Source organism: Myotis daubentonii, chromosome 3 (assembly GCF_963259705.1).
Source record: "Myotis daubentonii chromosome 3, mMyoDau2.1, whole genome shotgun sequence".
NCBI lineage: Eukaryota > Metazoa > Chordata > Mammalia > Chiroptera > Vespertilionidae > Myotis > Myotis daubentonii.
This window is the reverse complement of record NC_081842.1, coordinates 81,080,204-81,100,615: the sequence shown is the minus strand read 5'-3', so window position 1 is coordinate 81,100,615 and position 20,412 is coordinate 81,080,204. Positions and strand designations below refer to the sequence as shown.

The window sequence follows — 20,412 nt, the reverse complement described above, 5'->3', positions numbered from 1 at the left end:
ATCTCTGGGTTGTAGGAAGCCTTATGAAACCAAGCTCAAACAAGCTTTTCCAAGTCTGCACCCAGCTGTGTATAATAAGCAGGAGCCCTCTTCTGAAAGGAAGTGCATAAGGGTCTCTCCTTCCCCATGTCAAATCTGGGCTTTATTGCAGCCCCTACTGGAGCCTTCCGAGAGGTGCTTTTGTGCAGGCCACAGGCTGCCCACTGCACATGGTGGTTCAAGTTAGAAGTGCACTCCACCCTTGTTTTCATAGATTAAGAGAATCTGTAGGATTAGGGGAAACAGCAATTATAATTTTTGACATTGGAAGGTACTAAGCTTTTTAGGAGAAGAAATTCAGCAGGCTCTCCCCTTCTCTGATGTATTAAGGTCTAGAAAAAGGTTTTCTCTGTGCAGGATGATTTGTAAAGACATTGCACTGTGACCACATCAATAAAACATATTTAACTTACAGAAATACATGGGAATATACAAGCAAACTTGATCAACCAAATCATCAAAATTATTCTGATTTTATGAAAAAATTCCCCAGCCTGTCTGCATCTTTACCCTTATTATCTGCCTTTCTTTTTCTTCTTGTGAAGGTCTGGCCTGCCCCTATCAATATGCATTGTCTTTACTTGTGCTCTGCATCCTGCTGTGGTTGGCAAACTCATTAGTCAACAGAGCCAAATATCAACAGTACAACGACTGAAATTTCTTTTGAGAGCCAAATTTTTTAAACTTAAACTATACAGGTAGGTACATTGTTATTAACTTAATTAGGGTACTCCTAAGGCTTAGGAAGAACCACACTCAAGGGGCCAAAGAGCCGCATGTGGCTCGCGAGCCGCAGTTTGCCGACCACGGCACTAGAATATGAGGTTTATAAGAGCAGAGGCCTCATCTTACTTACTGTCCTAATCCCAACCAGAGTCTAGAACAGTGTCTGGCACATATGGTGGCTCAACACACATTTGATAAATCAATGGCCTTTGAAGCAATCTTCCGGGAATTCATATCACTCACCTATTCATAGATAATTCATAATTCTTCAGTCAACTCCAATTCAACACTAATTCCTCCAATACATAACAACAACTGAGCAGTGTTTAGTAACATCTGTTGACTCATCAAGATCCAAAGAAAACTCAAAATCACTTGTCTTGATTATTAATTGACAATTGATGCTGCTTCCAATATCCTCAACTCCTCAAGGCATTGTTCTCATGAAAGGCTAATCGTCTCAACATCTGGGACAGCGTTTGTGTCATTTTAAAAAACCCACACAGTTATTTCCACATGATACAACTTCAATGCATGCTAAATGAAATGCATTAATTAGTTAATTTATTCTCAGGTTCATTCCTGATAACTTTTGTAGAAAATAAAACAAAGACACAGCTACTTAGTACAAATTAATTGCTAACACGGATCCTAGTGATTTTTCCTGTTTCCCCTTCCTCCTCTCTGGATTGTACCTGCTATTGCTTCCAGCCGTGAGGATGAATATACAGATACTTGAAATAGGCACTATCTGCACCTTGTAGCTCTAGATATTGGCACATGCAGAAATGGCCACTGGGGACAGACTGAGGGATGGCGAAAGAAGATGAAGTGCAAATAATTACTAGTTCCTGGAATGAGGCAAATTCAGGGAAATACAGTCAAGGTGTGTCTGGGCTTTTATTTGCATATGTTCCTCTGGATTAATATGAGGAAGAACAGAGCTGAGACTCTGGGTGTACTTCCAGAATCTATTTGGAAATCAAACTTCCAGAAGTCAAATTATCATATACCTGGAATTGTGTCATCTATATTTTGTTCTTCAAAATAGCTCATTTTATGTCGTGAATCATTGCTTGGAAAACCAACCTGAAAATGTTAGGGTCAAAAATAGAATATTAATCATGCTCTATTAACCATGATTGCTTTGTTCTGATTGAAGAAAGGACATTCTAACCTGGCTGGGTGTTGTACACCCCTGGGACATGGGAGTCAACCTTGGACCTGGCAATCAGCCTTGGACCTGGGTGTCAACTTGGGAATGCAGTCCATTCTCATTCAAGAACTTCCTAATATGATGGAAAGATTAACAACCTTGTTGCCAAAAAAAAATGGAGTCTCACCCCAACCCCCATTGCCTACTTCCCCACGCCTGTAATTCCTACTTTCCTATGTAATCTTTGTCCTTACCAATATGAGCAGCTGGCTTATAGGAGATTGGAGAGCAGATTTTTGTGGATGACCTGCTGCTCTCCTATACTGCCATCAGTATTGGAATAAACACTCATATATGATTCAACCCTGTCTGTGCTTAATTGGCTCTAGTAGTGACAGGCAGCCCGGACTCATTGGTTGTCCAGTTTCAAAAAATGGGCAATATTTCTCAACCCATAGAGAAGGGCTTTTGAAATAGCTCTGTGCAACAGGGGTATTTAAATATTTGATAGTTAACTCGGCTGGCATGGCTCAGCGGTTGAATGTCAACCCGTGAATCAGAAGGTTCCTAGTTCAATTCCCAGTGAAGGCACAAGCCCGGGTTGTGGGCTCAATCCCCAATAGGGGGTGTGCAGGAGGCAGCCAATTGATGTTTCTCTATCATTGATGTTTCTCTCTATCCCTCTCCCTCTCTCTCTAAATCAATAAAAACATATTTTTAAAAATAAATATGAAATTTAGTAAAACATGTAATAGGATTTCCAAACAGATAGGTTTCTCCTGTGAGCTGTCCTGATCAAGACTGCAGGCATGGGACTGGATGAAGCAATCTTTGAACCATTTGTCTTGGGAAACTGGGAAGTACAGCTTCATTTTTCAGAGACTTGGACAGGGGATAGTGGGGGGCAGGGAGAGCTGGGGGTTCCATAAATCCATTATGCTGCCATGGTAATCTTTGTGCTATGTCAAACATACAGCGTCCTGAAAATCTGTTCACCTGTCACAGAGTCATAAACTATTCCACAGTCAAACCCTGACAATGAGACTTTCAAAGAGTCTTATGATTATAGGACTGAATTAGCCTGCCATGTGACCTCACTACAAGTCAGTACTGACTCTTCATGATATTTTTTAAGCTATTGTTTAAGTTTATATCAAAATGTCAGAACATGAGTTCCCAGTCTTATATTTTCAATAAAACTGAAAAGTGTATAAAACATGATTTCCAAACAAATGAAGCCTGTATTCAAATAACTCTGAAACAGATCTATTAAAACAGATTAAGTGTTTATTGAGCATCCACTGTATGTTTGACAGTGTGTCAAGAACTGTAAGAAATATGAAAAAGATATTTTCATCAAGGCAACACAATCTGTTAAAACTAACATGAGCTAAGCACAAACATCACACAAGATAGATCACAATTGTTCAAATGTTTGGTAGAGACTAAAGTGATATACAACTCATGAAGGGCATAGCAAGGGCTAGGATAATCACAATAGTTTTTGTAGAAGAGATCAGCATTTGATTCGATATACAGGTAGAGGGAACTACAAGGTCAAAAGTTTAAACGGAGGGTAGGCAGAGGTTGAAAAATAAACGTGGCATTCCTAGAGAACTGTAAGTGGATATGAAAATTATTAAGGGTCTGAAGGTTTCTGAAACAGGAAAAGACAGTAGTCTTCTTTGGGCTCTGAAAGGGAGCTGACATGCAGTAGAGAGGTTCCCTGAACGTTGGCATTGGTCTTGGAGGCTGCCCAGCCCCTAAGGAGATGAGGCCCAGATGTCAGCCTAGAACAACAGAGGAAGAAGCCAAGTTTCACTCAGTAGCAGAGCTAGCCTTAACAACCAGCTCATGCACAAGCTTTGGGGGGATGGGATAGGATTCATAGAAATTAATCAATGAGAAGATAAAATTTCCCAGCACCCAAAGCACTTAAAAAGGCAACTACGGATCAAAGTGGGCTGACCCAAAGCCTAGCAGAGACATCTGGGAGACATTTTATTAATGGTTTCCTTACTCAGAGAACCAGCACTTCAGAAACTCAAAGAAGCATAGAGCAGGAGAGGTGACAGGGGTAGGGGGTGGAGGGGGCAAGTCTAGAGAGAAGAGTAGACAGCTAGGAGTCTGAGAGTAGAAAGATAGGAGGCAGAGGCTGAGGCCCCACTGGGCCAAAAGCAGCTGCTGAAGTTTAGGAATCCAGGGAACCTACTAGATGTGTACTGTCCAATAAGGTAGCCACTATGAATATGGATATTTCAATTAATTAAAATTAATGTGACACTAGGAACATGTCAACATGCTCAATAATCACACGTAGCTCATGGCTACCATAATGAAGGCTGCAGATAAAGAACATTTTGATCAGTGCTGAGGTATAAAGGATTAGGTATTGCTGGCTGCATGCCTATTAGCTAGGATCAGCCAGGCCACTTGTGGTTTGGCATTAGCTACCTTGGAGAGAGGACCCATGTTCACCCCTTTCTGTTCCTACTCATCCTCCAAACTGCAGCTTAATTCTCAATTGTGAGGAGGCCTCCTCTGAGTTCCAATCGTGCTTTCTTCTTCTACTATTTCCACTTATTGCACTGTACTTAAATTATCTGTCTCTCCCTATAGAGTCTATACTTATGAATTTTTTATATAGGAGAAGAACAAGAATAGGAAGAATAGAAAAAAGAACAAGAACAATAAGAATAACTCTCATTGAGCCATTATTATTGCCTGAGCAGTTTAAATGCATGATCTTATTTAGGTACTACAATTATCCCCATTTTGTGAACAAAAAATAATCAGACAGATAACAACAGAACTAGGAATATGTGTTTTTATCAATTGGCTTGATTTCTCCTCACCCATCATAAAACATTGTATCAGGGTCCTTGTAAGAACATGTATGGAATCTTACTTTTAGAAATCCTATCTAATAAAGAGGAAATATGCAAATTGACCATCACACCATCACAAAGATGGCAGCGCCCAGTCCCCTCAGCCCTGCTGGAGTCCCCCAGTCCTTGCGGCCCTGCTTGGGGAGAGGGGGTGACAGGCATGTGGTGCAGCCAGGCCTGCCCTCAGTCTCCCAGCTGCCCAGGGTCAGCCTGAGGTGCAGGCAAGCCTTGGATGGTGGCTGCCCAGCCACACAGGGACAGCCTGAGGTGCAGGCAAGCCTCGGATGGCGGCTGCCCAGCCACCCAGGGCTGCCCAAGGCTCAGGTAGCCAGGGCTGGCTGAGGCTTGCACTGCCAGCAGTGGCAGCAGCAGAGGTGTGAGGGGGGTGACACCTTCCCCTGATGGCCGGGTTGCCTACTGCCCCTGAGGGTTCCTGGACTGTGAGAAGGGGCAGGACGGGCTGAGGGACCACCCCCCCCCCCCCGCCCCCCCGTCCAATGCATGAATTTTCATGCACCGGGCCTCTAGTATTAGAATAAATGTCAAATTAATCAGGTACTCAAATTTAACAGGAGACAAACATGTTGGTCAAAAAATGATACCAGCCCTGGCCTGTGTGTGTTATTGGTTGGGCATCGTCCAGTGCACCAAAGGGTTTCCATTTCAATTCCCAGTTGAAGGCACGTGCCTGGTTATAGGCTCAATCTCCAGAAGGAGGCATGCAGGAGGCAGCCAATCAATGTTTCTCTCTGATCAATGTTTCACTCTCTCCCTCTCTCTCTGAATATCAACAAACTATTCATTAAAAAAAAAAAAATTTAGCCCAGCCAGTGTGGCTCAGTGATTGAGCATCGACCTATGAACTCAGACAGGGCACATGCCTCAGTTGCGGGCTCGATCCCCAATAGGGAGTGTGCAGGAGCCAGCCCATTGATGATTCTCATCATTGATGCTTCTATCTCTCCTTCTCCCTTCCTCTTTGAAATCAATAAAAATATATATATTTAAAAAATTGACATCAAGCTTGGGAAGTGCTATAATTGATGTACAGCTGGGCAAACGAAGGGCTCAGTCACTGCAGGTGTGGGAAGGGCCATTTATAAGAGGAAAGAGCATATGCAAATGCATGGAGGCACAGAAGAGTGTGTTGAAGGGTGAGTCATAGGTCAGAGGCACAGCAGAGATACTGCTGAGCTATTCTAACTTTAAGACAACATTTATTCTTTTTATTGGAAATTTCCGTGTTTGCAGATAATTTTCTATATTACCCTGTCTGGTGGAATGCTAAGGAATAAAATCCCCTATAATTTTAAGTTCATACTATCAAGTCTTGTTGATTATATATCAAGAAATAGAACTCCCATGAACAAAAGTCACAAACTTACCAGATAACAAAAGCATAAAGCACTCCAATGATGATAAAGGAGAATGCATAATGCCAACAAAAGCATATGGTGAGAAACTTAATGTTGTCATGATCCAGTAGATCCCATGCAGGACCTCCACTGGGAGGATAAAGGACAAAACCAATCTGCAGTGTAAAACAAAAGCACACATTAAAATAATCAGCCACATTTCAAAATGCTTGGTTCCAAGAGGAACGGTAACCAAGACACTCCCATTATCTGAACTATACAGAGAAGACTCAGGTTTTATTGTCTGTTTTAGTAATATAGACAGTACTAGTAGGTCATATTTTTGGAAAAAAAAATTTTAAGGACATTTAAAGATCAATTTCAAGATATGCATAGTAATCATCTCTGGGGATTGGTGGACATTCAGAGAATGTGCTTAGGTTTCTGAATTGTGCAGTTTCACTTGGTTACTTCAAAATTAGAGCACAGAAATGTTTTAAAATAAACAAATGCCCACAGCTAACACTATGTTTAATGATAAAAGGCTAAAAGCTTTTCCCCTAAGATCAAAACAAGACAAGATGTCTGATTTTACCACTTCTTTTCAACATTATACTAGAAATTCTATCAGAACAATTAGGCAAGAAAAATAAATAAATCACATATAGATTGCAAAGGGAGAAGTAAAATTATCTATATTCACAGATGACATATATAAATATTAAAAACTCTAAAGAATCCACACCAAGAAAAACTGTTAGAGCTACTAAATTAATTCAGCATATTTGCAGGTTTACAAAATCAACGTACAAAAGTCAGATGTATTTTCCATATGCAATGAGCAACCCAAAATTAAATGGGGGGAAAAAACAGTTCCACCCACTTGCAATAGCATTGAAAAAAAAATACTGTACAGAAGTAAATTTAATGAAAGAGGTTCAAAACTTATAGACTGAAAACTATAAAACATCATTGAAAGAAATCAAAGAAGATCTAAATAAATGGGAATACATCTCATGTTCATGGACTGGAAGATTTAACATTGTTAAGATGGCAATAATACACAAAGAAAACCCCAATAGCCTTTTTTCCAGAAATAGAAAGCTGATCCTAAAACTCATATGGAATTGCACAAGGCCAAGAATAGTTAAAACAACTTAACTATTACAGTTGTAAGACTTCTGCTTACTGATTTCAAAATGTATTACTTTTGGACTCTCAATTCTGTTCCATTGGTCTGTGTTTTGCCAGTACCATACTGTTTTGATTATTATAGCTTTACTAGGGGTCTGGTGCATGAAATTCGTACACGGGGGGGGGGGAGGTCCCCTCAGCCCATCCTGCACCCTCTCCAATCAGGGACCCCTTGGGGGTCCCCAGATCAGGCCTAAACCGGCAGTTAGACATCCCTCTCACAATCCGGGACTGCTGGCTCCTAACTGCTCACCTGCCTGCCTGCCTGATTGCCCCTAGCTGCCCCCCCTGCCAACCTGGTCACCCCCAACTTCCCCCTCCCCTGCCAACCTGGTCGCCCCTGCCCTCCTTGCTGGCCTGGTTGCCCCATGCAGCCTGCTGTTCAGTCGTTACTGTTACTGTGACAGGGTCCCAGACAATTTGCATATTCCTCTATTATTAGTATAGATAGTATAGTTTGAAGTCAGGGAGTGTGATGCCTCTAGCTTTGTTCTTTTTTTTTCCAGGATTGCTTTGGCTATTTGGGGTTTTTAGTGGTTCCACACAAATCTGATGATTTTTGTTCTATTTCTTTAAAAAATGACATTGGACCCAGTCAGTGTGGTTCAGTAGTTGAGCATCAAACTATGATCCAGGAGGTCCAATTAAATTTCCGGTCAGGGCACATGCCTGGGTTGTGGGCTAGATCCCCAGTAGGGGTTGTGCAGGAGACAGCCCATCTATGATTCTCTCTCATCATTGATGTTTCCATCTCTCTCTCTCTCCCTCTTCCTTTCTCTCTGAAATCAATATTATATATATATATATATATATATATATATATATATATATATATATATTCACAGATGACATATATTAATGTCAAAAAATATATATATTTAAATAACATTGGGATTTTTATGGGGATTACATTAAATCTGTGTGTTGCTTTGGGTAATATGGCCATTATAACTGTTGATTCTTACGATCCATGAACACAGAATATTTTTCTATTTCATTGTGTCTTTTTCAATCTGTGAATAATGCTTTGTCATTTTCAAAATATAAATCCTTCACATCCTTTGTTAAGTTTATTTCTTGGTATTTTATTTTTTTCTGTTGCAATTGCAAAAGAAATTGTTTTTTAATTTCTTTTTCAGAAATTTCATTGATAGTATACAGGAAGCAGTGGACTTTTGTACATTGATTTTGTACCCTGCAACTTTACTGTTTTTGTTTATTGCTTCTAGTAGTTTTTTGGTGGAGTCTTCAAGATTTTCTATATACAGAATCATGTCATCTACAAAATGTGACACTTTTATTGCTTCCTTTTCTGTCCAGGTGCCTTTCCTTTCTTCCTCTTGCCCGATTGCCCTGGCTAGGACTCCCAGCACTATGTTGAGTGAGAGTGGGCATCCTTGTCTTGTTCCTGATCTTAGGGGAAAAGCTTTCAGTTTTCACCAATGAGTATGCTATTGGCTGCGGCATTAACAGCACAAAGAGTTCTAAAAGCCTGACTTTATTCCTTACCTCAAGAGGAATCCGTTTATTTTATTTTAGTTCCACTGGAACCAAACCACCAACCATCACTGTGTGCTGGAGGCCTGCAGCCCAGCACTTCCGCTGTGCAGTGCTGTTCTGCGTCTGGTCCACAGAGAGCTTGCTCTGTTTTTGTTCATACTATTTAATTGCAGCTAGGTATTTCTTTACTTTCTTATTTTTGTTTGTTTATTTTCTTCTTTTAATTTCTTTTGTATTTTATAAGTAGTTTCGATACTGTATCTGTCATTGTTATTTATTTGGAACAGAGGAGATAATAAACTCACTGTGTCATCTTGACCAGAAGTTATCTCTTTAAAACTTTTTTTTAGCCCTAGCTGGTTTGGCACAGTGAAAAGAGCGTCAGCCTGCATACTGGAGGGTTCTGGGTTCCATTCCAGCCAAAGGCATGTACCTCGGTCCCGAGGATGTGTTCTAAGGCAACAAATCGATGTTTCTCTTTCTCTCTCTCTCTCTCCCTTCCACTCTCTAAAATTCAATGGAAAAATATCCTCAGTTGAGGATTAAAAAAATTGTTTTAATTTATTTTTATTTGTAAATAGGTAATAATATATGCACATGGTACAACAGTTCATCCAGGAGATTTAAAATGCTTTATATTTCATTTTTTTCAGATTCCCAACAGATGATAAATAATATTAAAAAACAAACAAACTTCTGTATATAAGCTTGTTAAATTCACCAATTATCAATTTTATCACATTATAGGACATTTGTTACTTTTCCTATATAGTTCTTTCTTCAAAATAACATTTAAATGTAGCCTCTCTTTACTAACTTCTGCTCAAACAGCCTTTCTACTCCCCCACATGCTTAAATATTACATCTTTCCTACTCCCTATGTTGACCAGGATGTTCCACTGTCCTTGCCTGTGGTGCCTTTTTCTCATTCCTTGTGGGAAATTCAAGTTCCTGAAATAACCTCATGGTCCCAAATCCCTGCTCTTTGGTGATTAAAATCACTTCTAAGAAGTCTTTCCTGATTAAACTACATTTACCTTTCATTCCAGACTTTCTTTTCATCCCTATATAGATATTGGGTTATGATTTCTTGTTCTCTATAAAATATATGTTCACTGATTGGAATATAATTTTTCAACAACACACCAAGGTTAGGGGTTTGACAGAATAAAATGGAAAGAACCTGAGATATGGCGTCAGACACCCACATTTAGATTCAAGTTTCATTATTTTGTGATCCTGGGAAAGTAATTTGGTCTCTTTGAGTCTTCCTTATCGGATTACGTTGGGAATGATAATACCTAACTTACAAGTCGTTGTAAGGACATAATGAAACACTGTGTGTGGATGTCCTGTACAGTGGCTGGCCCTTAGTTGTTTCTCAATAAATAATTGTTTCAGGCCTTTCATATTTTTCTTGAGCTTACTACCCATTAGTAAATTGCTTTAGCATCAAGGAATTGCTTCCAACTAAAAGCACCAGCTCAGAGTTCCTATATCGTGCATATTCAGGTGTGTGATGAAGACGGGCACCCCCTCACTTCCTTCCCCACTGCTCTGTCATTGCTCCCACGTGGGCTGCTCTTGGAGGCCCGCATTCTCACTGCAGCAGCACACAGGAGGAAGTCTCTGGGTTCTAGAGCAACATGCCCCACCAAACAAAGAGAGGAGGTCACAAGTGGAGACACCGGTACATTAACTCACCTGCCAGAACCAGCTCCCCTGAAGCAGAATAAAGCTCGTACGGAGAAGCTCCACGGTCAGATTGCCGCGTAAGAAGAGCTCCATGAAGGCAGCCAGGCCTGCCAAAAAGATGACCAAGACCAACAGCTGGTGCACAAAGATGTCCAGTATTTCCCGGCCATGGGTGTGGTTGTAGAAAATAAAAGCTGATAGAGAGGGGGAAATCGTTTGTCTTTTTTAATGAAACCAGTTTCTCTCTCCCCTCTCCCCCACCACAGAATTTTACACGTACACACATTTGTTCCAAATATCTGGTGCCCACTGTTTCCCAGCTTCCCACAATAATGGCATTTTAGGAGTCATCGCTACCTCTTTAGAATGGAATTTTTTAAATTTAACACTCCTTTCCCCTCCCCCAGCCTTTATTCTCTCCTCTAACACAGCATGACATTTTCAACTAACAATATCTCAAAGCATCTTCAATGCAGGAGGAAGAATAATAACCATGCTGAGTGTGGGCAGCAGAAATTAGGGTGAGTGCACAGCTGAACAAGACAAAGCCTTAAGGAATTCAGTCTATAGGAGGAAGCAAATCCCATCCAATAATAGACAAAGATGGTAATTGACCATACCTTTGCTATGCCTCCCATGGGCTAATCAGCACAATATGCAAATTAGCTGCCAACAAATATGGTGGCTAATTTGCATACTGTAGGCAGGGTGGGACAGCGCAAGCCGCCATCCGGGCCCTGTCTGCAGCCCCGCCCCCATCTGGGACCCCCGTGTGCTGCCTAAGCCCCAGTCCCAGCTGGGACCCCCATGTGCCACCTAAGCCCTGCCGCCAGCTGGGACCCCATGGTGATCCCAGAGCAGGAAGGTGCAGCCTGCAGGCAGCCCCCAGGTGGACCTGCTCCTGGGTAGCCATGGCGATCCCAGAGCAGGAAAGTGCGGCCTGCCCCTGGGTCTCCGCAGCAATCCGGCGAGCCGTGAGCAGGAAAGCACAGCCTGCAGGCAGCACCCCACCTTGGCCACAGCTCAAGGGAGAGTACAACACGCAGTGGAGGCCAGGAGCCTGAGAGATCAACACAGAGGGGCGCCTGCTCCAAGCCTCCACGGTGTGGCTGGTGGCAGGCCCCCAGCAGACACACACACACACACACACACACACCCACACACACACACAGCGCCTGCTCTGAGCCTCCAATGTGGTTGGGGGCAGGCCCCCAGCGGGGACACACACACACACACACACACACACACAAACACACACAAGGCAACTGCTCTGAGCCTACGTGGCATGGCTGGGGGCAGGCCCCAGCAGACACACACACACACACACACACACACACAACACACACACACACACACACACACGGGACGCCTACTCCGAGCCTCTGCTGCCAGACTGTGGCCGTCAGTTGGACATCCACGGAGGGCTCCCGGACTGTGAGAGGAGCAGGCTGGGCTGAGGGAACCCCACCCCCTAGTGCACGAATTTCATGCACTGGGCCTCTAGTATATACATAAATCACTAGATGCTCTGGAAGCTCCCAAGAATTAGTAGCTAATTACATTGTTTAATCCCATGGAACAATGAGCTTCATCATCTTTTTTCCATTTTGATGAAGAAGAAAAGATGTTTCTTAAAAACATCACAACACCCTGAAATAATAAGACTCAGGTTGTTGGTGCCCACCTTTTATCTAGCCCTTGTTCTCAAAGAGGGATTGACTGAAGTTCTTATCTTCGCATGGAACAGGCAAGGTGGGGAGCTGGGAAATGACTGCCTCCTGATCATTTGGGGCTTTTTCAGTTCTACAGTCAAGTCATTCTTCACAAATAACAATAAATGAAAACAAATCACTAAACACTTGTTTGCAGTGTTTCCCCATACAGTAACAGGGTGGCCAACTGAACAAAAAATGTTGCTCTTCATTCATCTATCAAAAACGGGACCTCATATTTTTATGTGACTGAGTTTGTTGGACCCTACTTACCATGTAATGGTGGACTGTTACTATCTCAATATAAAAAAGGCTAGTTAGTAGGTGATGGAAGCTACTCTGCTGTGTCTCCTCATTTTAGGATATTCGTGTTTCATTACGTCGAGCTCAGTTCCACTTTTAAAAGCCAAAATAATGATAATCTCCAGGATAACCCAGAGATAACTAAGGCTGATGGTGCTTTAAGACAGGTGTGAAATGTGGATAAAGCACTCTGAATGATTGTGCTTGTTCAGCTTTACTAAATGAGTCAGTAGGGAGGGAGAATCTTTGACATCCCACCTAGGGCATCAGATAGTTCACCATGGCCCAAATTGGTAACCCCGTGGACCAAGGCTGCACCAAGACACTAAAGGAATATTATTATAAAGGGCTAGACAAATGTCCAAAAGTAGTTAAAGGTACAAGAAAATACTCACTCTTACTTACCCTCCACAAATAAGGCATTTGACAACATTAACTTGCTTAAAGAGGTAGGAAGTAAACGGATGGTGGAACATAGGATGCTCATCACGCCCGCCAGCCCAAAGAAGAAGTACATGGTGGTGTGATGCCAGCCCAGGAGCTGGACCCACTGGCCTTCTTTGTAGTTATACAAGGACAGGTGGGGCCCTCCAGGAATAAACTGTTCCCCAAGCATACCTGTAGAAGAACATATCAAAGTTTTTGTAAGTCTCTTCATAACGTGACCGAGAAAGCAAGAAGATGCAGGAGGAATAGCCCACTGCTTAGTCCAATCTAGTGACCTTTTAAATGACATGAGTTCCTATTTCTGGGCTGTTGCCTAAGAGCTGAGCACTGGTGGTTTAGGCTTATTTCAGAGGTTCAAATATTGGCTTGGATCAGTGGTCGGCAAACTGCGGCTCACGAGCCACATGCGGTTCTTTGGCCCCTTGAGTGTGGCTCTTCCACAAAATACCGACTTCTGCGCATGGGCCACAAAGTTTCAATCGCACTGTACGTGCACTCCCACACGTGGTATTTTGTGGAAGAGCCACACTCAAGGGGCCAAAGAGCCGCATGTGGCTCGCGAGCCGCAGTTTGCCGACCACTGGGATAATCACTTTTAATCAAAGATAGTCAATTCAGTCAAACAGCTATTTCAGACTTTTAATGTTAAAGATTTTAGTTCTACTTAGTTTCATGATCAGCTCCACTGACGATTTTAGTCCCTACTTTAATCTAATAACTAAATAAACCCCAAATGCTTTGGGATTCTATTTGTAAGATCAGTCCCCTAGAGGCTGATTACTTCCTTCTTACCCGCTGTATCTCTGGGTAGCTGCCACAAGGTAGGGAGTTGTGCTTGGTTCAGTATAAAAATGCTAGGGTTCAGCTTTTCCCCAATTAAGGATAACTGAGAAAACACAGTCAGACATGGCATATGGTCAAGTCAGCTACACAGTTGCATTTTCTTAAAAATGCTGTTTTATTTCTTAACCTATAGAATTTGACATTGAAATTTCTCTCTTGGGAAATGGTTGTTCTGGAATTTGATGGCCATAGCAAAGCGCTATGGCCATGAATTAAGCATGAAGAAAACCAAAGGAATATTAAGAGGTTTTGCCCTTCATAGAGGAGAAACTGAAGTAAAATTCTAAAAACATAGAACATTTTCACAGAATCATATAGTCAATGGAAAGGCCTTAGAAGTCGTGAGACCTAGCCTCCCTCTCCAATTTAGAAATCACACAAAAAGAATGAGTGCATGAGCCAAGTCTTCTTCAGCCTATCCCTTTGTACATACTATTAACAATGGTTATTCCTGAAGCTCTCCCATGAGCCCTTGATTGTTTTTTTAAAATATATATTTTTATTGATGTCAGAGAGGAAGGGAGAGGGAGAGGGAGACAGAAACATCAATGATGAGAGAGAATCATGGATCGGCTGCCCCTTGCACGCCCCCCACTGGGGATTGAGCCCACAGCCCCGGCATGTGCTCTTGACTGGAATAGAACCTGGGACCCTTCAGTCCGCAGGCCGACGCTCTATCCACTGGGCAACACCAGCCAGAGCAGCCCTTGATTATTTTGATGTCATTTTGAAAAATGCTTTCTGATGAAGTTTATTCTTTCAGGCATTAGAATACTTGGTAGAAAATTATTTCAGAGGCTCCAGCTAATTCTATAATTAAATTAACCCTGAGTGGGCAGGCAAGTTAATTACCATGACTAACTTATTAAGGAATAAACCTTTGTATAAATATGAAGTATCACCTTCTAACAATTATATAAGATAGAAATAATAATTAGAATATATGTTCAGAGATATTTTTAAAGTAAAAATTCACTGTTAGCAATTTCTTGATTTAATATTAAATCTTCTCTTTGCATATGAAAATAGCCAAAAGGAGAAAACAGAATACTGAAATAGTCCACTCACCAATTACAGCCATGCAGATCATTACGATTCCCTCCACAATATCTATTCGATAGAATACTGCTTTGGAGCCAAAATAGGAAGTCCGCTTGTGCTTTCTGCAGACATACTTCAGAATGCACTTCAGAGTCCACCAAATACCCATGATGATGAAGAAGGTTCCAGGGAGGGCATGGCCCTTGAAACTCCCCATGATTACTGAGATAAGAACATAGAGAAGATGAAAATCTTTTATTTCCAGAACTTAGCCCAAACATCGCTTATTCCTTATCTTCTGATGATTATGGATACACCATTGATTCCAAGGAAATGATATTACTGTCAACAGCAATAAATCCACTGAAATATCAATAATACCAGTAAGAAGAAAAATTCTCTGTCTTTGAACACTTACCTTGTTCTAGGCCTTGTGCCAAGTGTTTTACATGATAACCTCACCTAATATTTACAACATACCTATGAATGACACATTATCCATGCCACATATTTATATATTATTTTTTCAATCCAAAGAACATATGAACTTTTTATACCTAAGAAACTATAATTTGTACTGACTGCACTTACTCACCATGATTTGGATATATTTTTGCATGGTTTCTATTCTTTTCTAATGGATACTGTCTTGTGATGCTTCTAAGCCTGTTCATGGGTATATTGAAAGTCCTCTTCACCCATATACTTCAATCCATAGGTATCCCTAATGTTTACTTTTCCTTATATATTTACATACACTATGCACTATGAAAAATAAATAAAATTAATGATATGTATATTATTCAAAATAAAATTTATTTTACTTTAAAAAAAATGGGATACAGGTTTAGAGACGTTAAAAGACTTACCCAAATCTCACAACTATTAAGCAAAAATTTTGTGGTTTTTAACAGGAAGCCCAAAAGGATTTCTTAAGTATATGTGAAGGAAAGTAATATGAAAGTTTTACTCTTATGTTTAAAACTTGAAATGATATAAAATTGCCTACAAATTTTTTAAAGTAGGTAACTTCAAAGTATTAAAAATCAAATGTGTGGAAGAGACCATTAGTGTGTATCAAATATCTGTGTGCTCCTCCACACTTTTCCCAGCCTTCCTCCAGTTCAATCAGAACCATGTTTCTAGTTCTGGCCAGTGGTCTGTGGCATTTATTCCTTCAGGCTGAGTCACGTCAGAGCCTACCTGACTCCTTTACCTCTCTTCCCCTGACTTGGCAACCTTGGCATGGCATGTCTGCAACATAGAGGGTGGCTAACCAGCCCGCTTCAGATTTTGTTCAACCCTTGATTGTGCCAAGTCATTGAAACTTTGAGGCTTAACAGATTAACCCAGCTGTTAACCCAGATAGATACCAAGGCAAAGCCATTGTAAACTGCTGCATGTTGAAGCAATAATAAACAGAAATGTTCTCCATTCTTGGTCAGCGCTATAGAAAATCAGTCTTGAATTGTGCAAGTTTTGAATTATGTGAGCAGCCCTTTGTTCAAATGTATGATACCATCTATGGAATAAGGAAGAGAGAGTTCAGAATCAGCCTTGTGGATCTTACCATGAAAGGGGACTTTGGTGTTCCCCTGGCCCAGCAGAGTTCTTTATTTCCCTGGGTGGATAGTGGGCCTTTTAATTCAGGGCAGACCCTTTTGGGTTACTTCCACATCCCCCTGACACAACTGTGATGTTTCAAGGGAGGCTGTGAAACTGACTCAGATGATAAAATTCTCTTGAATATCTACTCAACACCCCAAATGGACATTTCAGCACATCCTGAACCTTGTGAATCATCCAAGGGACTCCAGCTCAATAGATCATATACTGCAGGTTCTTCTCCTAACTCTGACTCTAATTAGTGCTATGGTTCGGGGCATGTCCTTAACCTCTTGGGCCTTAGTTCTTAATTAATAAAAGAAAAGATGGCCTAGATAAAACCTGGAGTTCCTTCCTGCTCTAACACTCTATGATTCACTATCCTAACTACCACCTTCCTCATAATGTTCCTGAGTTCTCCTGTTTGTCTTGGTTTAGGCAACACTATGGGACTGAAAAATACTTCTATGTGGAATTTTAAAAAATACATGCAGCTTGTAAATTATTTGAGCTTTTCTGGGGATATGTTTTAAGGAGCCTTAGAGGAACCCACTTCTAGAAATGTATCCTAAAAATATAACTGGAGATGTAGGCACCAAATTAAACACAATATTTATGTCTACAATTAGAATGATTAAACAATTTTATCATTAAATAAAGTTTTCAAATAACTTACATAACAGGAGATATAGTTACAGATAGATATAGGATTTTTTAAAAAACTGAGAAGCAGCTTTGGATTCAGACTGACTAGAGATGAATTCCAACTTTATCATTTACTAGCTACATGACTTTGGGCAAGTTATTTAACCTCTAAGTGCCTCAGTGTTTTCTTCTGTAACATTGGACAAATAACAGTACCTACCTAGTAAAATTAAAATGAGTTACTCTAATGCAACTAAGCCACAGTATTATTAAACAAGCTCATATTATTCTCAACCCATCTCGAACTACCTAAGAAAAACAAAAGTAAACCCAGATGAAAAATTTTACTTGGATACTAACTGCTGAAAAGCAAGAAGCATCCAGAAAATTCTCTTGGTTGTTATTCATGTACAATCTATAACGTTTCTTCAGCTGTTATCTTAGAGGGTTACTGGAATTTTCTGTGGCTATTTAATTTCTTGATTGCAATTATAGAATATGTTTCCGAAATCTATTCTTTCTACTTCCCCATTGGACCTGGATAGTGGGTCATTTATTTAAAAAATATTCCTACTCTGATGTTTCAAAGCGCACTGATACTCAACATACCACAAATTTGAACTGATCATAATATCCACTCACCCGCTGCCAGAAAATCATTTTTCCCCCAGTTAGCCATTTTGGTTAACACCACCATTCATACACTTGCTCAAATTCAAAATATGAAAAACACCATAGAGTCCACCTATATCCCTGAAAATGAATTAGTTACTGAGACCTATTGCCTCTACTGCTTTACCATCCTTACCCTAAATTTGGGGGACTTCCCGTAGCCCCTTCAATTGTATCCGCTTGGGGAACCTCCCTGGTGGCCCAGATAGGAGAGGGGCCCTCTTATACCTATCAAGGTACCCAGCTCTCACTTTAACAAGCGAACCAGTCCATCTCAACACAGCCCTTAGGGTGTGATAGGGAGGGATGGGGAGTACGTAGTTGATGGTGTTTAAAGAGGGATAGGGAGCGATCAGGGAGAGGGAAAATTAGTTCTTATTTCTACTTCAGTTATAAACTTCTGTATCTTTAACCCTTTAATCTAAAACAATCTGACGGTTCCAATCATTTTCTGTTTAAATGACCCAAGCAAAACGAAGTCAAAAAAGGTTTGTTAGCGCTAGCTGGTTTGTCTCAGTGGATAGAGCGTTGACCTGCGGACTGAAGGGTCCCGGCTTCAATTCCAGTCAAGGGCACATGCCTGGGTTGCGGGCTTGATCCCTAATGTGGGTGTGCAAAAGGCAGCCGATCAATGATTCTCTCTTATCATTTATGTTTCTATCTATCTCTTTCTCTCTCTTCCTCTCTGAAATATATATATATATATATTTTTTTTTTAAACAACAAACAGGTTTGCTATATTTGCTTGACCCAACAAACCCAGCTGCTCCTGCCACTGAAAATGACATTCATTTTACTTCATTTTCAATGTGGAAAAAAAAAGTTGCTTAACTCCTCAAATATCACTTCAGTGTCATCTCCTAGATGACACCATTACCCATAGATCTACTTTTTGCTCCCTGCTTTACTATTCCCTGTAGACAAAATTTATTACTTGTAAAATCCGAGTACTCCAGAGTTCGATTAGATCTTAATCCAAAGAACAGACAGACACCTTCCCCTTGGAGAACAGAGGGCACGCCTCGCCCACAAAGCAGAACATACCTGCTGGACAGCCAGCAGAAACCCCAGGGGAAATCTCCAGGCAAGGAAACAAAAGGGTACTTTTCAACATCCTCCCTGCCTGATCTCACCACTTATAATCTCACAAAGGGAAAACGGTTCTTCCAGGCCCACAAGAGTACAAGATTCAATCCCTGACTCCTAACTGCAGTTCATCCTGAAAATGCATACTCCTCCCCCATCCAAAAACCCCTCTGCTCCTAATGACACCAAACATCATCCTCTGGGTCAAAGATGAGATACAACTCCCGACACCCATATTGGCCCTTTTCCTTCTGACTGCCCTCCTCCAACACACACACACACACACACACACACACACACACACACACACACACTCATTCAATACCCAAAAAGGAAATATTTTAAAACTCTGGCACTTAAGAGATAATATTGGTTAAATTTCCAAGATCTAAATTGGGTGTTAGGTGTTAATTCTCAGTATTACAGTCACATAAAGTTCAGAGTAGGCCTGTGCACAGAAAGAGGAAACTAGATCCGAGAAAAATATTCTACAGTTTTCTTGGTGAAATTAACCAAATAGCTAACGTCAATAGAAAATGAATACCATGGAGAAAAACTTAAACCAAAATTTCACCTTGAGCCACCACTAAAACAAAGTATTCCTAAATCTTAATTAATGACTCATATTCCAAAACACATCTGTAAATTCTAATACACCAAAACAATTTGAACTACTTCTTGAGTTTCACTTTACTATTTGCCTTAACACTCAAAGCAAAGTATTATGTAAGCATATGTAGCCTTAAATATTTTTGACTCTCAAGCATTTCATACAAGCACTTTCCCAAATTTCAACTGTTTTGAGGTTTTCTTAGTTAAACTCTTCTTACCTTCACACTTTTCTCAATGTCAAGTTCAACTCAATTTTCTTCTTCCCAGAATTTATAATGGTTCTGTTCTCAAGAAGGAAAAGCAGGTACTGAATGTTCTCAATCTAAAGCTGTTCTTCCTTGGAGATTAAACCAATGTGCTCATGTCTCCAGGAATGAAGTTGAGCAGATGAGCCTTCAGAATGTCACAATTCCTGCATAAATGTGGATCTAGGGACCACACCCTTTTGAGCATCATACCTCTCTGTCTAAACTTGTGCAATAGAGTATTTCCCAATGAGGCTCACCTTATTACCCCGCCCACATGACCACTAGTTTCAGGCATGTACCACCTGCTATGAGAACCAAAGCCAGTGGGGCATGTGTGATCGGTGCTCTCTCTCTCCAGGCCATCAAGATGAACATAAGACAAAGGAAATGGTTATGGCAGTGGTAACATAATAGAGCCTGTTAGACAAGTCCTATAAAGACAATCCATTTCCTAACGTACAGTACCTCAAGCAAGAGATTACCACAGGTGCCAGGGCTGTAGTCATGACCAAAGCCAAAGTTATAGGAATAGCAAAAGATGATGGAAAAAAATTGTGATACATCAATAATAAAGTTCACTTGCTCCCAAGGAATATATAATCTGGTAGAGAGATAAGTGAACAAATTATTCTAAACCAATGTGAG

At 40.8% G+C, this 20,412-nt stretch overlaps 1 protein-coding gene across 5 annotated transcripts in view; it reads right to left on the bottom strand.

The window, feature by feature from the left end:
- The window catches only part of TMEM45A (transmembrane protein 45A), a 93,951-nt gene that overhangs the window by 1,080 nt on the left and 72,459 nt on the right, over positions 1–20,412 (bottom strand). For 2 of the 5 annotated variants that reach the window (XM_059687983.1, XM_059687979.1), the window contains 5 exons: positions 14,927–15,121; positions 12,974–13,186; positions 10,563–10,747; positions 6,195–6,340; positions 3,191–3,711 (listed from right to left, as the gene is read on the bottom strand). In XM_059687983.1, the coding sequence (XP_059543966.1) occupies positions 3,561–3,711; positions 6,195–6,340; positions 10,563–10,747; positions 12,974–13,186; positions 14,927–15,116 (885 nt within the window). In that variant the 5' untranslated portion in view covers positions 15,117–15,121 and the 3' untranslated portion in view covers positions 3,191–3,560. Of the gene's footprint in view, positions 1–1,778; positions 1,855–3,190; positions 3,712–6,194; positions 6,341–10,562; positions 10,748–12,973; positions 13,187–14,926; positions 15,122–19,737; positions 19,907–20,412 lie in introns of those variants that run through there. The other 3 variants (XM_059687981.1, XM_059687984.1, XM_059687980.1) reach the window with 3 other exon arrangements.